Source organism: Episyrphus balteatus, chromosome 3, assembly GCF_945859705.1.
Source record: "Episyrphus balteatus chromosome 3, idEpiBalt1.1, whole genome shotgun sequence".
In the NCBI taxonomy this organism is placed as follows: Eukaryota; Metazoa; Arthropoda; class Insecta; order Diptera; family Syrphidae; genus Episyrphus; species Episyrphus balteatus.
The window spans coordinates 63,867,328-63,882,485 of NC_079136.1; the positions used below are offsets into that span (position 1 = coordinate 63,867,328).

The 15,158-nt window shown below is 34.9% G+C and overlaps 1 protein-coding gene across 3 annotated transcripts in view; it reads right to left on the bottom strand.

The window, feature by feature from the left end:
• LOC129913462 (mitogen-activated protein kinase p38b-like) overlaps nt 1-15,158 on the bottom strand; it is a 34,799-nt gene continuing 19,641 nt past the window's right edge. For all 3 annotated transcript variants that reach the window (XM_055992153.1, XM_055992152.1, XM_055992155.1), the window contains exons 6-7: nt 713-867; nt 1-648 (exon numbers count right to left, since the gene is read on the bottom strand). In XM_055992153.1, the coding sequence (XP_055848128.1) occupies nt 480-648; nt 713-867 (324 nt within the window). In that variant the 3' untranslated portion in view covers nt 1-479. The remainder of the gene's footprint in view (nt 649-712; nt 868-15,158) is intronic.

Genomic DNA, 15,158 nt, shown 5'->3' on the forward strand with positions numbered 1-15,158 from the left:
TACACATTTTACAGCAGGGAAATACAAAGATGTACCAAATTGCATTACAAAAATCTTGTTTTCAATAAGACACGTGTAGGCACATACATATTTTTATGTTTACATAGAAGTCTACATGACACAATCGTTACACAAAACTGTCACTCTTAAACAAAATATATTTTTTTTTCTTAGATTAGATTTTTTTTAAACTTTTCGCTGTTTAAAACAGCATTTTTATCATAAACTTGGTTACATAAAAAGCTTCGTCTTGAGTTGACTTAAGGAATATTATTATTTTTTATCATCTTATTTGTAATTATCTTCATTTATAGTTTACTTAAGGAATTTTATTCATCTTATTGCATATTTATTATCAATTATTTTTAAGGTATGGACAGCAGATACCTTTAAATAATTCTATATTTTCCATATTTCGTTTGTTTATTTTGTATTATTGTTTATAGTTTTGTATGATTATTTTTGCTTTAATAACACTTTTAGACAGCAGCTGGTGGTTGGAAAATACTTTGATGTGGTTTACTGTTGACAACTTCATTAAAAACTAGCTCCTTCCATTTTTCAACTGGAAGCTCCATAACTTCAAAGCTCTGATCGTACAAAGCTGATGTCTGTTCATCTGAAGGATCAGAGTATTTTTCCATATATCTGAAAACAAAATAAGGAATAAGTAAGATTTTGTTTTATAGAGCGGGTTTAGGATGGTGCTTACTCATGAGCAAGAGCTTGCTCTGCTGTAATTCTCTTCTCTGAGTCTAGCTCCAACATCTTTTCTAATAAATCAATAGCTAATGGATTTGCTCCTCTGAAGACATCCTTGAAGCTCCTTCTTCGCATTGGCGGCAAGGATTTGATGTAGTTGCGTGCCTGTAAGTGAAAAGTTTTAGAACTGCTAAACTTAAAATATGTAATTTGACAAAGACCTAGAGCAAAATAATTCATTTTATTATTCATTCACACTTATGACAGAGAAGAATTTTTTTCATTCACACTTATCACAGAGCACCCATGAAAATTGTATACATTTTGGCAATCTTAAAAAAAGGAATTACACTTTTAGTAAAAATATACCCGTAAGGTTCAGTTTATCAGTGAGAGATCATCCTGGAGTAAGGTTAAACCCCAAGTTAACCCACCCCATAATCATATTTTTCAGTCAATTTAAATCTCGAGTAACTCTTTCGTTCTTTCTTCAACTTTGGAAACTCTTATACTTTTTTGAAACCTGCAACAACAGGCAAGTTTTTAAAATAACAAACCAGTGCCACATCATACAAATATTTTTCGGGTTGTTACTCTCAAATAAAAGTAAGAAGTTGAGTTTTTATAAAACTTGGAACTGTTAATTAATTTGAAATAAAACATATTTTGATAAATTAATTGTTCCCAAATATTACGCAATGTTTTAGTGATAAAAAAAAATAAAAATACTATTGCAATGTAGGGAATTTTCGAAAATTTAGAAAAACTGCTAGACCGGGCGGCGGCTGCAGAAACGCTCAACTCATCGAGCTAAAGAAAAATTCACTTTTGTAGTAAAAGATGACTCTGAGTAACTTCGAAAACCAGAGGTCTTCCCGTCCGCATCCTGGCAGGATTGGCGTAGCAGGGTGAAATCGGGTGCATTTTTTAGGCACCCTTCAACTCATCGAGCTAAAGAAAAAAATTGCCATGGTGGTCTTAGACTCAATTAGTGTATCAAAAAACCACAGGTCTTCCTTTCGGTAACCTGGCAGGAGTGGCGGTAGGGCGCATCAAAGTGGTCGATTTTTAGGGCCCTCCTAACTCATCGAGCTAAAAGATGAAATTGGTGTCAAATGAAAGGAAGCAATGTCTTCTTTAATAATTCAGAGGTCTTCCTGGCCAAATCTTGGCAGTTTTTTCACGCGAACAGCTTTAAGGTTGGAAACGATGAAAATGAGTTTTTTGTTAAAGTCTTGTTTTTTGGTATGTAGACCGGTGATTTAAGAAATTGTTTTGTTACCAAATCAAAGATAACAACATGAATTTACTAAATCCATAAAAAAATTAGGAATAGATTAAAAATTTCTAAAAATAGACCATTAGAATTTCAAAAAATACCTATATTTCTAAGCAATTAATCAAAAAGTATGCTCTGCATTTTTATAGTTATCGAACTTAAGTTAAAAAAAGATGCCAAATCGAAGGTTAGAATGTCTACTTTTATATTTCAGAGGTCTTCCAAGTCAAAGCTTGGAAATTTGGTCACTTAGACCATTTTAAGACCCGATACTACTAACCTGATTTGATTTTTTTTTCTGTGTTGACCGACTGTGGACCCTGGACTTGTCGAGCTAAGGGATGAAATTGGTAAAAAACGAAAGGATGGAGCTTCTTCTTATATAATTCAGAGGTCTGCCAAACCAAAAATTGGTAGTTTGACCACGCAGTCTATATTAAGGTATACTCGATTTTCTTTTTTTTTTTTGTGTTGCCCTTTTGTGCACGCGTCGAACCATCGAGATAGTTAAAAGACGAAATTGGTGCCAAACGAAAGGTAAGAATGTCCTCTTTTCTAATTCAGAGGTCTTCCAAGCCAAAACTTGGCAGTTTCGTCATACTTGCAATATTATAAGGTTGCAACATTTTTTTTTTCTCTTTTTTTTCTATGTTGACGCGGTTGGGCGCGCGTCGAATCATTTAATTAGTTAAAAGACGAAATTGGTGCCAAACAAAAGCTAAGAACGTCCTCTTTCGTGATTCAGAGGTCTTACAAGCCAAAACTTGGCAGTTTGGTCATACTTGCAATTATAAGGTTGCAACATTTTTTTTTTCTCTTTTTTTTCTATGTTGACGCGGTTGGGCGCGCGTCGAATCATTTAGTTAGTTAAAAGACGAAATTGGTGCCAAACAAAAGCTAAGAACGTCCTCTTTCGTGATTCAGAGGTCTTCCAAGCCAAAACTTGGCAGTTTCTTTACGCAGAATATTTTAAGTTGGGAACCTATTATTATCGCGATTTGGCTTGATTTTTCTGTGTTGACCGACAGGTGGACCCCATTTTATTTTCTCTTTTTACTGCCTGTGTTGAACGCTTTGGTTCGAGGGCATTAACACGAGTTAAACCAGCCATCGTAATAGAAGAAGAAGAAAATAATTGTGAGGATAGTTTATCTGATTCTTCAGAAGAATCTGATAAATTTTTGAAAATCCCTTTACAGTTTTTTAATCTATAAGAAAATATTTGTTTCCTTTAGCTCAATGGTTTCAGGGGCCCCACACCACAAGCGTTCAACACAGTCAGTAAAAGAGAAAAAAAAAATGTTGCAACCTTATAATTGCAAGTATGACCAAACTGCCAAGTTTTGGCTTGGAAGACCTCTGAATCACGAAAGAGGACGTTCTTAGCTTTTGTTTGGCACCAATTTCGTCTTTTAACTAACTAAATGATTCGACGCGCGCCCAACCGCGTCAACATAGAAAAAAAAGAGAAAAAAAAATGTTGCAACCTTATAATTGCAAGTATGACCAAACTGCCAAGTTTTCGCTTGGAAGACCTCTGAATCACGAAAGAGGACGTTCTTAGCTTTTGTTTGGCACCAATTTCGTCTTTTAACTAACTAAATGATTCGACGCGCGCCCAACCGCGTCAACATAGAAAAAAAAGAGAAAAAAAAAATGTTGCAACCTTATAATTGCAAGTATGACCAAACTGCCAAGTTTTGGCTTGGAAGACCTCTGAATCACGAAAGAGGACGTTCTTAGCTTTTGTTTGGCACCAATTTCGTCTTTTAACTAACTAAATGATTCGACGCGCGCCCAACCGCGTCAACATAGAAAAAAAAGAGAAAAAAAAAATGTTGCAACCTTATAATATTGCAAGTATGACGAAACTGCCAAGTTTTGGCTTGGAAGACCTCTGAATTAGAAAAGAGGACATTCTTACCTTTCGTTTGGCACCAATTTCGTCTTTTAACTATCTCGATGGTTCGACGCGTGCACAAAAGGGCAACACAAAAAAAGAAAGAAAATCGAGTATACCTTAATATAGACTGCGTGGTCAAACTACCAATTTTTGGTTTGGCAGACCTCTGAATTATATAAGAAGAAGCTCCATCCTTTCGTTTTTTACCAATTTCATCCCTTAGCTCGACAAGTCCAGGGTCCACAGTCGGTCAACACAGAAAAAAAAATCAAATCAGGTTAGTAGTATCGGGTCTTAAAATGGTCTAAGTGACCAAATTTCCAAGCTTTGACTTGGAAGACCTCTGAAATATAAAAGTAGACATTCTAACCTTCGATTTGGCATCTTTTTTTAACTTAAGTTCGATAACTATAAAAATGCAGAGCATACTTTTTGATTAATTGCTTAGAAATATAGGTATTTTTTGAAATTCTAATGGTCTATTTTTAGAAATTTTTAATCTATTCCTAATTTTTTTATGGATTTAGTAAATTCATGTTGTTATCTTTGATTTGGTAACAAAACAATTTCTTAAATCACCGGTCTACATACCAAAAAACAAGACTTTAACAAAAAACTCATTTTCATCGTTTCCAACCTTAAAGCTGTTCGCGTGAAAAAACTGCCAAGATTTGGCCAGGAAGACCTCTGAATTATTAAAGAAGACATTGCTTCCTTTCATTTGACACCAATTTCATCTTTTAGCTCGATGAGTTAGGAGGGCCCTAAAAATCGACCACTTTGATGCGCCCTACCGCCACTCCTGCCAGGTTACCGAAAGGAAGACCTGTGGTTTTTTGATACACTAATTGAGTCTAAGACCACCATGGCAATTTTTTTCTTTAGCTCGATGAGTTGAAGGGTGCCTAAAAAATGCACCCGATTTCACCCTGCTACGCCAATCCTGCCAGGATGCGGACGGGAAGACCTCTGGTTTTCGAAGTTACTCAGAGTCATCTTTTACTACAAAAGTGAATTTTTCTTTAGCTCGATGAGTTGAGCGTTTCTGCAGTCGCCGCCCGCTCTATGCATTTAATAAAAAAAAACGTAAGAATTTAGGATGAACAAGTTACCAAATTTGGGAGCCCTTATGTTGGCCTTTCAGCATGTTTCGTTTGAACTATGTATTATTTATTTATTTATTTATTTAGTAGCAGCGGTGGTGGTGCGATGCGTAGTGCGTCGGTCTACCAATAACTAGTTTTTGAGTTCAAGCCGCGCTCAGGCAATTTTCAAAATTAATTGAACATTAGCGACTTAGAACCACTAAGAGGAGTCTAATGATCGGGTTGGTACTCGTATAATTTTTAATTGAATTGAATTGAAAATAATCGATAATTTCATTGTTTTCAAGATATTGACGGTGTACAATAACCTGAGAGTGGACTGTATAGTTTTACTTTCAATTATTAAATTATAAATAAATAAAACAGAGTTATTTGGTTTTAGTTGGACTGCTCGTGGCACGTCCTTTTTATTGAATATCTTTTTACGACTGACATTTTTGACTGAGGAAAATGAGAGGAGGAAAAAGAAGGATGCAACACACACGATCGTTGCCTGGTGTTGTTGGTTGTTAAGGAAAAAGAGATACACACAGCTTGTTCGCTGATCGCCTGTTCCTTTGAGATGTTGTGTTTGTTGAGAGGCTTCTCCTGCACGTAGGCACGGATTATTTAACATCCTGCCCACTTTAAACCTTCGGTTTAATAATTGATGATTGTTGATCTTCGATGCGTTGGGTGGGGGCTTCTTCCGAATAGCATTTGCTCAAGGACATTGGGAAAACATTGGCCCCCCTTCGTGTGTATGCCAATGAAAAAACCAAGTCGATTCGGGTATTATGTAATGAATTTATCACAATGACTGAGGAAATCGTGGTTCCCATAGACCTCCAGACTGAAAGTCTGTTGTATGCCTTGGAGATCTGTTAGATGAGTAAAATCTGTTTTGCTGGTTTTACTGTGCAATATAGATTCTAATATTCAGGGCTTGTATTGTTTTTTCCGTGATGTCTGCTGAACAATGAACATTTTGAGTAGTTAAAATTTAAAAATTTTTTGGTGTTGAAAACTTTTGCATTTTATTTTCTGCCTTTGGTTAATGCTGGCAACTGATGAGGTGTTCCAGAGTTTGTTTGATGTTCATGCGGTTGCAACTGTTGTGGAGGCTATTGCACTACCTGTTGTGATTGTTGTTGTTGGGAGATTTGTGGATTCTGTTGTTTATGGGGCGGTGTTGTTGCTTTGTTTGCAAAGACTGATTTGTAGTCAAAACCTACTGTTGTTGAGAGTGGACAGTTTGTTGCGTACTTGTTTGCTGTTTTTGCGTTAATGGCTGTTTTGAAACTTGTAGATATTGTTTTGTTATTGTGGTTGTATTTGGAGAGTTGTTGTGTGTTGAACTTGTTGTGATTGTCCAACCTGCTGGACAACAGTATGCTCAGAGGGTTGTTGTTGAATGATAACTGATGGTTGGAGGAACGTTGGCAGTATTACAGTTTTCTGTTTATGGTTTTGTTGTATAACAGGCTGATGTTGTTGCTGCTGAATAACCGGTGTATGAGGCTGAATCACAGAGGTTTGTTGTAAAAAGGTTGTTTTTGTTGCAACAATTGTTGCTGTTGTTGTTGAAGTTCTAGTTGTAGTTATTGCTGTGTTGCAAGAGTTGCAGCAGTTGTAAACTGTTGCAAAGTAATGTTGTTTATAGCTGGCGGTTTAATCTGTTGTTCTTGATGTTGCAGTTGCCGCTCTGCTGTGACAGACCAGCTACTTGCTTTTGTTGCTAAGGACATGATTACTTGCTGGCATTGATCAATTGATCAACAGATGTCCCTGCCCACTTTGATTCTACAGAATCAAGAGAATTGATTGGTGATTGTGTTCTCAGACACTTCTCTTGTTGGAAATTCTCGGAAAGAAAAGAAAATGAACATAATATTTAGTCATGCTTCCTACTTCAAGGAATGTATATGTATGTTTTTATGTAAATGTTTGAAATATTTATGTTTTGAGTATTTAATATTTTATTTCATAATATGAACTGATGGTTCCCAATTGAACTTTGTCTCTTGAACAAACGATTCATTCTGTCTTCATGAAAGAATGTACGCTGGGATGAATTTTGCCTCAAGAACAAATGATTCACCCTGTGAACGCACACTCGAAATCGAACTGTGAAAAGGATGCCCTTCGTAGGCAATCTGCTTTCCTGGAAGAATGTGCGTTTTGTAAGAACGCACACTCAAAATAAAAGGTTTAAAAGCAATTGCTGATTGTTGACTCTTTGGCAAACTAATTTTGAAAAGGGTATTTTTTTAAACCCATTGAAAATAGAGATAAATCATATTTGAATTTAAGTCAGTAAAAAAGAATATAGATGCATACATGAAGATGTAAATGTTTTAGCGTATTTGTTCTGCATGATACTTAAAAGATTTTCTATGATATGATTTTGCTTGGTTTGCTTAAGATTATTTATTGAGCGTGTTTTATGACTCTGCTTCCAAGAATTTGATTCCTAGGTTAATTTGTGTTATTTGAAAATAACCAATTGAACAGGTTTTGCATAGGTGTGAATGAAAACTTTTGGTTTTATCAATTTATTATTTTTCAATTGCTTAACCTTTTTGTTTTTATGGATATAAAATGCGATGGATCTGATATAGCTGCCTTTTCTAGAGCAGTTTTAATGGAATATTAATTTTTTTTTATTATGTACACACGTGTTTGAGGTGTTTTGTATTGGTGAACATTTGACTGATTTTCGATTGAATTGTGCCTCTTGAATAAATGTTTCATCCTAGTTTCATGTTAGAATGCACGCCGGGATGAATTTGTCTCATGAACAAATGATTCACCCTGCGAACGCAAACTCAAAATGAAATTGTGAAAAGGACACCCTATGTAGGCGATCTGCTTTTCTGTAAGAATGAACGTTTTGTAAGAACGTACACTCAAAATTGAATTGTGAAAAGGACACCCTATGTAGGCGATCTGCTTTCCTGCAAGAATGTACGTTTTGTAGGAACGTGCACTCAAAATGGAATTGAGAAAAGGACACCCTATGTAGGCGATCTGCTTTCCTGCAAGAATGTACGCTCGGATGAACTTTGTCTCATGAACAAATGATTCATCTTGCAAACGCACACTCAAAATTGATTTGAGAAAAGGACACCCTATGTAGGCGATCTGCTTTCCTGCAAGAATGTACGCTCGGATGAACTTTGTCTCATGAACAAATGATTCATCTTGCAAACGCACACTCAAAATGGATTTGAGAAAAGGACACCCTATGTAGGCGATCTGCTTTCCTGCAAGAATGCACGTTTTGTAAGAACGTGCACTCAAAATGGAATTGAGAAAAGGACACCCTATGTAGGCGATCTGCTTTCCTGCAAGAATGTACGCTCGGATGAACTTTGTCTCATGAACAAATGATTCATCTTGCAAACGCACACTCAAAATGGATTTGAGAAAAGGACACCCTATGTAGGCGATCTGCTTTCCTGCAAGAATGTACGCTCGGATGAACTTTGTCTCATGAACAAATGATTCATCTTGCAAACGCACACTCAAAATGGATTTGAGAAAAGGACACCCTATGTAGGCGATCTGCTTTCCTGCAAGAATGCACGTTTTGTAAGAACGTGCACTCAAAATGGAATTGAGAAAAGGACACCCTATGTAGGCGATCTGCTTTCCTGCAAGAATGTACGCTCGGATGAACTTTGTCTCATGAACAAATGATTCATCTTGCAAACGCACACTCAAAATGGATTTGAGAAAAGGACACCCTATGTAGGCGATCTGCTTTCCTGCAAGAATGCACGTTTTGTAAGAACGTGCACTCAAAATTGAATTAAGAAAAGGACACCCTATGTAGGCGATCTGCTTTCCTGCAAGAATGTACGCTCGGATGAACTTTGTCTCATGAACAAATGATTCATCTTGCAAACGCACACTCAAAATGGAATTGAGAAAAGGACACCCTATGTAGGCGATCTGCTTTCCTGCAAGAATGTACGCTCGGATGAACTTTGTCTCATGAACAAATGATTCATCTTGCAAACGCACACTCAAAATGGATTTGAGAAAAGGACACCCTATGTAGGCGATCTGCTTTCCTGCAAGAATGCACGTTTTGTAAGAACGTGCACTCAAAATGGAATTAAGAAAAGGACACCCTATGTAGGCGATCTGCTTTCCTGCAAGAATGTACGCTCGGATGAACTTTGTCTCATGAACAAATGATTCATCTTGCAAACGCACACTCAAAATGGATTTGAGAAAAGGACACCCTATGTAGGCGATCTGCTTTCCTGCAAGAATGTACGCTCGGATGAACTTTGTCTCATGAACAAATGATTCATCTTGCAAACGCACACTCAAAATGGATTTGAGAAAAGGACACCCTATGTAGGCGATCTGCTTTCCTGCAAGAATGCACGTTTTGTAAGAACGTGCACTCAAAATGGAATTGAGAAAAGGACACCCTATGTAGGCGATCTGCTTTCCTGCAAGAATGTGCGCTCGGATGAACTTTGTCTCATGAACAAATGATTCATCTTGCAAACGCACACTCAAAATGGATTTGAGAAAAGGACACCCTATGTAGGCGATCTGCTTTCCTGCAAGAATGCACGTTTTGTAAGAACGTGCACTCAAAATTGAATTAAGAAAAGGACACCCTATGTAGGCGATCTGCTTTCCTGCAAGAATGTACGCTCGGATGAACTTTGTCTCATGAACAAATGATTCATCTTGCAAACGCACACTCAAAATGGAATTGAGAAAAGGACACCCTATGTAGGCGATCTGCTTTCCTGCAAGAATGTACGCTCGGATGAACTTTGTCTCATGAACAAATGATTCATCTTGCAAACGCACACTCAAAATGGATTTGAGAAAAGGACACCCTATGTAGGCGATCTGCTTTCCTGCAAGAATGTACGCTCGGATGAACTTTGTCTCATGAACAAATGATTCATCTTGCAAACGCACACTCAAAATGGAATTGAGAAAAGGACACCCTATGTAGGCGATCTGCTTTCCTGCAAGAATGTACGCTCGGATGAACTTTGTCTCATGAACAAATGATTCATCTTGCAAACGCACACTCAAAATGGATTTGAGAAAAGGACACCCTATGTAGGCGATCTGCTTTCCTGCAAGAATGCACGTTTTGTAAGAACGTGCACTCAAAATGGAATTAAGAAAAGGACACCCTATGTAGGCGATCTGCTTTCCTGCAAGAATGTACGCTCGGATGAACTTTGTCTCATGAACAAATGATTCATCTTGCAAACGCACACTCAAAATGGATTTGAGAAAAGGACACCCTATGTAGGCGATCTGCTTTCCTGCAAGAATGCACGTTTTGTAAGAACGTGCACTCAAAATGGAATTGAGAAAAGGACACCCTATGTAGGCGATCTGCTTTCCTGCAAGAATGTGCGCTCGGATGAACTTTGTCTCATGAACAAATGATTCATCTTGCAAACGCACACTCAAAATGGATTTGAGAAAAGAACAAAAGTGTAAAAGTCAAATAACATCCCTGGTGGTCAAATTAACGCATGCAATTTATCCTTAAAGAAAACAAATGAAATATATAAGTGAAATTTGAGTTTGGGTGGGAGTGAACCTTATATGCGTCTGTATTTGTTTTGTTGGTTTTTAAAATATTTTGTTGTCTCAATATAACCTGGTATATATTATTTGCATTATTTTATTGTTTATTTTGCCTCTTATTATGAACTAAAATGTGCATTAAAATTGGATTGGTTTGGCCCCTTTTTTTTTGTATTCGTTTTGTTTTGCTCTTTATATATTTCAGCTTGCTTTAATTCCTTTTTGTAATTTTATAAATAGTAGGTATATAAACGCTTACGTATTTATTGCTACAAAAGAACGAAATGAATTTGTGTATCATGCATAAAAGTTCCGATCTTAAAAGCATTACAAGTTTTTTCTTATAAAATGAAAAGCCTTATTTTTGTTTGTTTGTCAATATTTTCAATGACTCAAGAGGATTTTAAAGAAAAACTACTTAAATCAAGTTGTGACATGAATAATTTGTTTAACAACAATCCAAAGGTCTCACTCCAACCCAAACAAGTAGGTAGATAATTATCCTACCAACCACATCGAGTAAACAAAAAAAATTCAATTCAACCCTGACAGATCTAAACCTCAAACTCACCGCGCAAAAGGACATTTTTCGAGACAAAAGTAGCGCGAAAATAAAACACAAAATAATTCCTAATTTCCTCGGCGATCTAAGATTATGATTCCTGCCTGCAAAACACAAATTCCCAATCGTAACCAAAAAAAAAATAAAAAGGGTTATGAGCCAACTTTAAGTTGTGTACCTATGCGACAAAAAATGTAAATAAGTATACCTACTTTCTTGATGGTGGAAAGCAAAGTTCTTTACTACACACAAAAAGAACTATGAAAATGACCTAACGGGGTTTTCTTTCTTAACCGCTGCACGGCATACCACAACAACGATGCAAATAGATTTGATATTTTCCAAGATGAAGAGTGTGCAAACCTATCATCCATGTTTTTTTTTATTTTGAGGCAACAAGTGCACAAGCGCAGGTAGAATTTTAACTTGATGAAATTTGTCTTCACCAAAAAGAAATTTAACTTGATGAAATGCGTATTCTTTTTATTTTAGTTTCATCATAGTAGGTATATTACATACACTATATAGGTACATGTGCAAAGTAATGTGTGTTTAAATAATGTAGGTACCTACACCAATCGTTCATCATGTTTTTTTTTTATATAAAATCGGTACCTTGATATGCGTACCTAATTCTTTTTGTTATATTTATCAATGAATTATACCTAGATAGTTCCGTACCTACTTCAAAACAAATTTGCATTCCTTTTTGTACCTCTCGGCTGTCTCATGCATTTGCTCAAACATAATTAAATTTAGCATTACTTTATTTGCTGGGCATAGGGACCCAGAATCAGAATAAAAACTTGGACGTCTACCCAAAATAAAGAAAAAAGGCAATACCTACAAATATCCGAAGCTAAAACGGCGCGAGATTATAAGTATCTAATAAAAACCAACATCATCTAGACTTCAAAAAGAAATTCTAACGATCCTGCGCGCCTTCCCATGTGCTGGATGGAAGAATCACAAATCTACCTGCGGCATAAAAACAATTTTCTATCGGAACGAACAACAACAAAAAGGGTAATGTGCAGTGACACGCGACACAAATAATGTAGGTATCGCTAAATGTATGACGAAAACAAAATTCTTGCTACACACAGAAAAAAGGACTATGGAGATGACCTAACGGGGTTTTCTTTTCCCACAGCTGCAACCCACCAAGCATACAAAATATATAGAGAAAAGAATAGATCTTGAAGGCATGAATGTTGAAGTAAATATGTAGATCATTTGCGTATAGTGCAAAAAATATCAAAAAATCCACTTACATGGAAATATGTGTATACTTCGGTGGTTGATGCTTGTATTGTGTACATAATAGCCCGTGTCTCTTGTTATGTGAATTTTTTTTTTGTTTTTTTTTTTTTTTTTTTTTTTTTTATATTGAACCGCGGCGGTGTTTCCTTTTACTAATTATTTCTTTCATTATTTTTTTTTTATTGTAGGTATGCGTTAATTTCATTTCATATCAAGTACCTTAATATTTTCTATGTAAAGGTATGCAGATGTACATACGTATGCACGTCTTTATGCACCTAGGATATATTTTTACTCGTCATGATTTTTTTTTACTTCTGATGACAGGTAGGTGTATAACCAAGAGGTAGGTACCAACCTAGGTATATCTATATATCAGTGAGAATTTTGTTTGTAAGCCATGGAATTAATATCCAATAAAAACTAAAAATGATCAATGTGCCTATACCCTTGCATGCTAAAACTTAGTTAGATTATTAGGTAGACTACCCACATTTTTTTTATTTTATTGGAAATCGAATTTGGATATTCTTTTTTTTTTTAAAACATCTAATTGGGATAATTCTCCCATGTACAATAGGTATACCATTTGTTTTGTTTATTATTTGCCTGAAGAGATTTGGTTGAATGGTTCTATTTTGAAATTTTTAATATCATGAATTTGCAAAGACTGTTATGTATGTAAATTGATATTAACGACTTGATATGACACATCCTTTAGAAACGCATTTGTATGTAATGTATGTAGGTATTTTTTTTTTTTAAATTTTTTTTAATATTCCCCAATTAAAGCAAAAATAAATGTCAAATGGTGGGAGGGCGTGGAAATGTTTTTTTTTTTTTTTCTTGTTTTAAGTTAAGCTCATGATAGGTATAACATATGTATGTAGTACATATTACACATATTATGCACATATGTATTTGACAAATAAAAATATGTAAATGGTGAATTGCATTGGTACATATTACTTACTTGTATAGGTAGGTATACTTATCTTGATTAATTGTCTGTGAAATGATTTAAGGAATTGTACAATTGATTTATCCAAGATCTGCTTCTTGAATTTCCCTTTCGATTGACCTCCTTTGAAGATCCACGTGTAGCACAATCACATTTATATAAGTTTGTATGTATTGGTATTTTTGTTCTTATGTATGCTTGTTTTTAAACTCGCGAATGTTTTTTTTTTTTTTTTTTTTTTGTTATTATTCTTGTTTGTCTTTTTTCTGCACACGCGAGGACTTTTTTTTTGTTTGTTGTTGTTATTCCTTTTTGTTTCACTGCTTTTCAATTTAGCTCTTTTTTTTTTTTACACTCACTACCGTTTTCACTCTAGTGTGATTATGGTAATATTACGATATTTACTTTGCAAGACAACTTAACATAGGTAATATATACCATAAATTTGGTTCTTAGTAATATTTTAAAAAGGTGCGGAGTTCACTTTTCGGCTTCGATGGACCGTGTACAATAACCTGAGAGTGGACTGTATAGTTTTACTTTCAATTATTAAATTATAAATAAATAAAACAGAGTTATTTGGTTTTAGTTGGACTGCTCGTGGCACGTCCTTTTTATTGAATATCTTTTTACGACTGACATTTTTGACTGAGGAAAATGAGAGGAGGAAAAAGAAGGATGCAACACACACGATCGTTGCCTGGTGTTGTTGGTTGTTAAGGAAAAAGAGATACACACAGTAGGGTGGGTCAAAAAAGTCGAAATTTTTTTTTTTGATTTGGTACTCCGAAAAATCGATTGCTAGACCCCTCTAGAATATACACACCAAATATGAGCTCTTTATATTAATGGGAAGGTCCTCCGCTTTGCAATTTTCCATTTTTACATCAAGCTTCTACTAAAAAAAAATAATTTTTTTATTAATTGAGTTTTTAGCAAATTTCTTTTCATATTCTTGTAGGAAATTGAACGCTCTACAAAAAATGCCTTATACACTTTTTTCGTTTATCTAACCGTTGAATAGATATTTGAGGTCCAAAAATCGAGAAAATCTTTAAAAATTCGTTTTTTGTTCTTAATTTTGTAACAAATTGAAAAATTATAATGATCAAACGCGCAAGACATATTCTTGTTGAAAATTGATTACTCCACAAAAAAGGTCTTATTAACTTTTTTCATTAATCTAACCATTCTAAAGATATTCGAGGTCAAAGTTAAAAAAAAATATAAAAACATTTTATATTTTTAAAAAATTTCTAATTCACTGAAACTTCATTATTTTCAAATTAGCAAGATATATTCTTGTAGGGGCTTAAACGTTCTACAAAAAATTCCTTGGAATCAAATTGATTGCTTTAACCGTTTAGAAAATATTCGTATCCAAATCGCAATGCATACGGGTCATTAGAAAACTATTGAAATCATTGAGCATTGGTTTGGATATGAATATCTTCTAAACGGTTAAAGCAATCAACTTCATTCCAAGGAATTTTTTGTAGAACGTTTAAGCCCCTACAAGAATATATCTTGCTAATTTGAAAATAATGAAGTTTCAGTGAATTAGAAATTTTTTAAAAATATAAAATGTTTTTATATTTTTTTTTAACTTTGACCTCGAATATCTTTAGAATGGTTAGATTAATGAAAAAAGTTAATAAGACCTTTTTTGTGGAGCAATCAATTTTCAACAAGAATATGTCTTGCGCGTTTGATCATTATAATTTTTCAATTTGTTACAAAATTAAGAACAAAAAACGAATTTTTAAAGATTTTCTCGATTTTTGGACCTCAAATATCTATTCAACGGTTAGATAAAC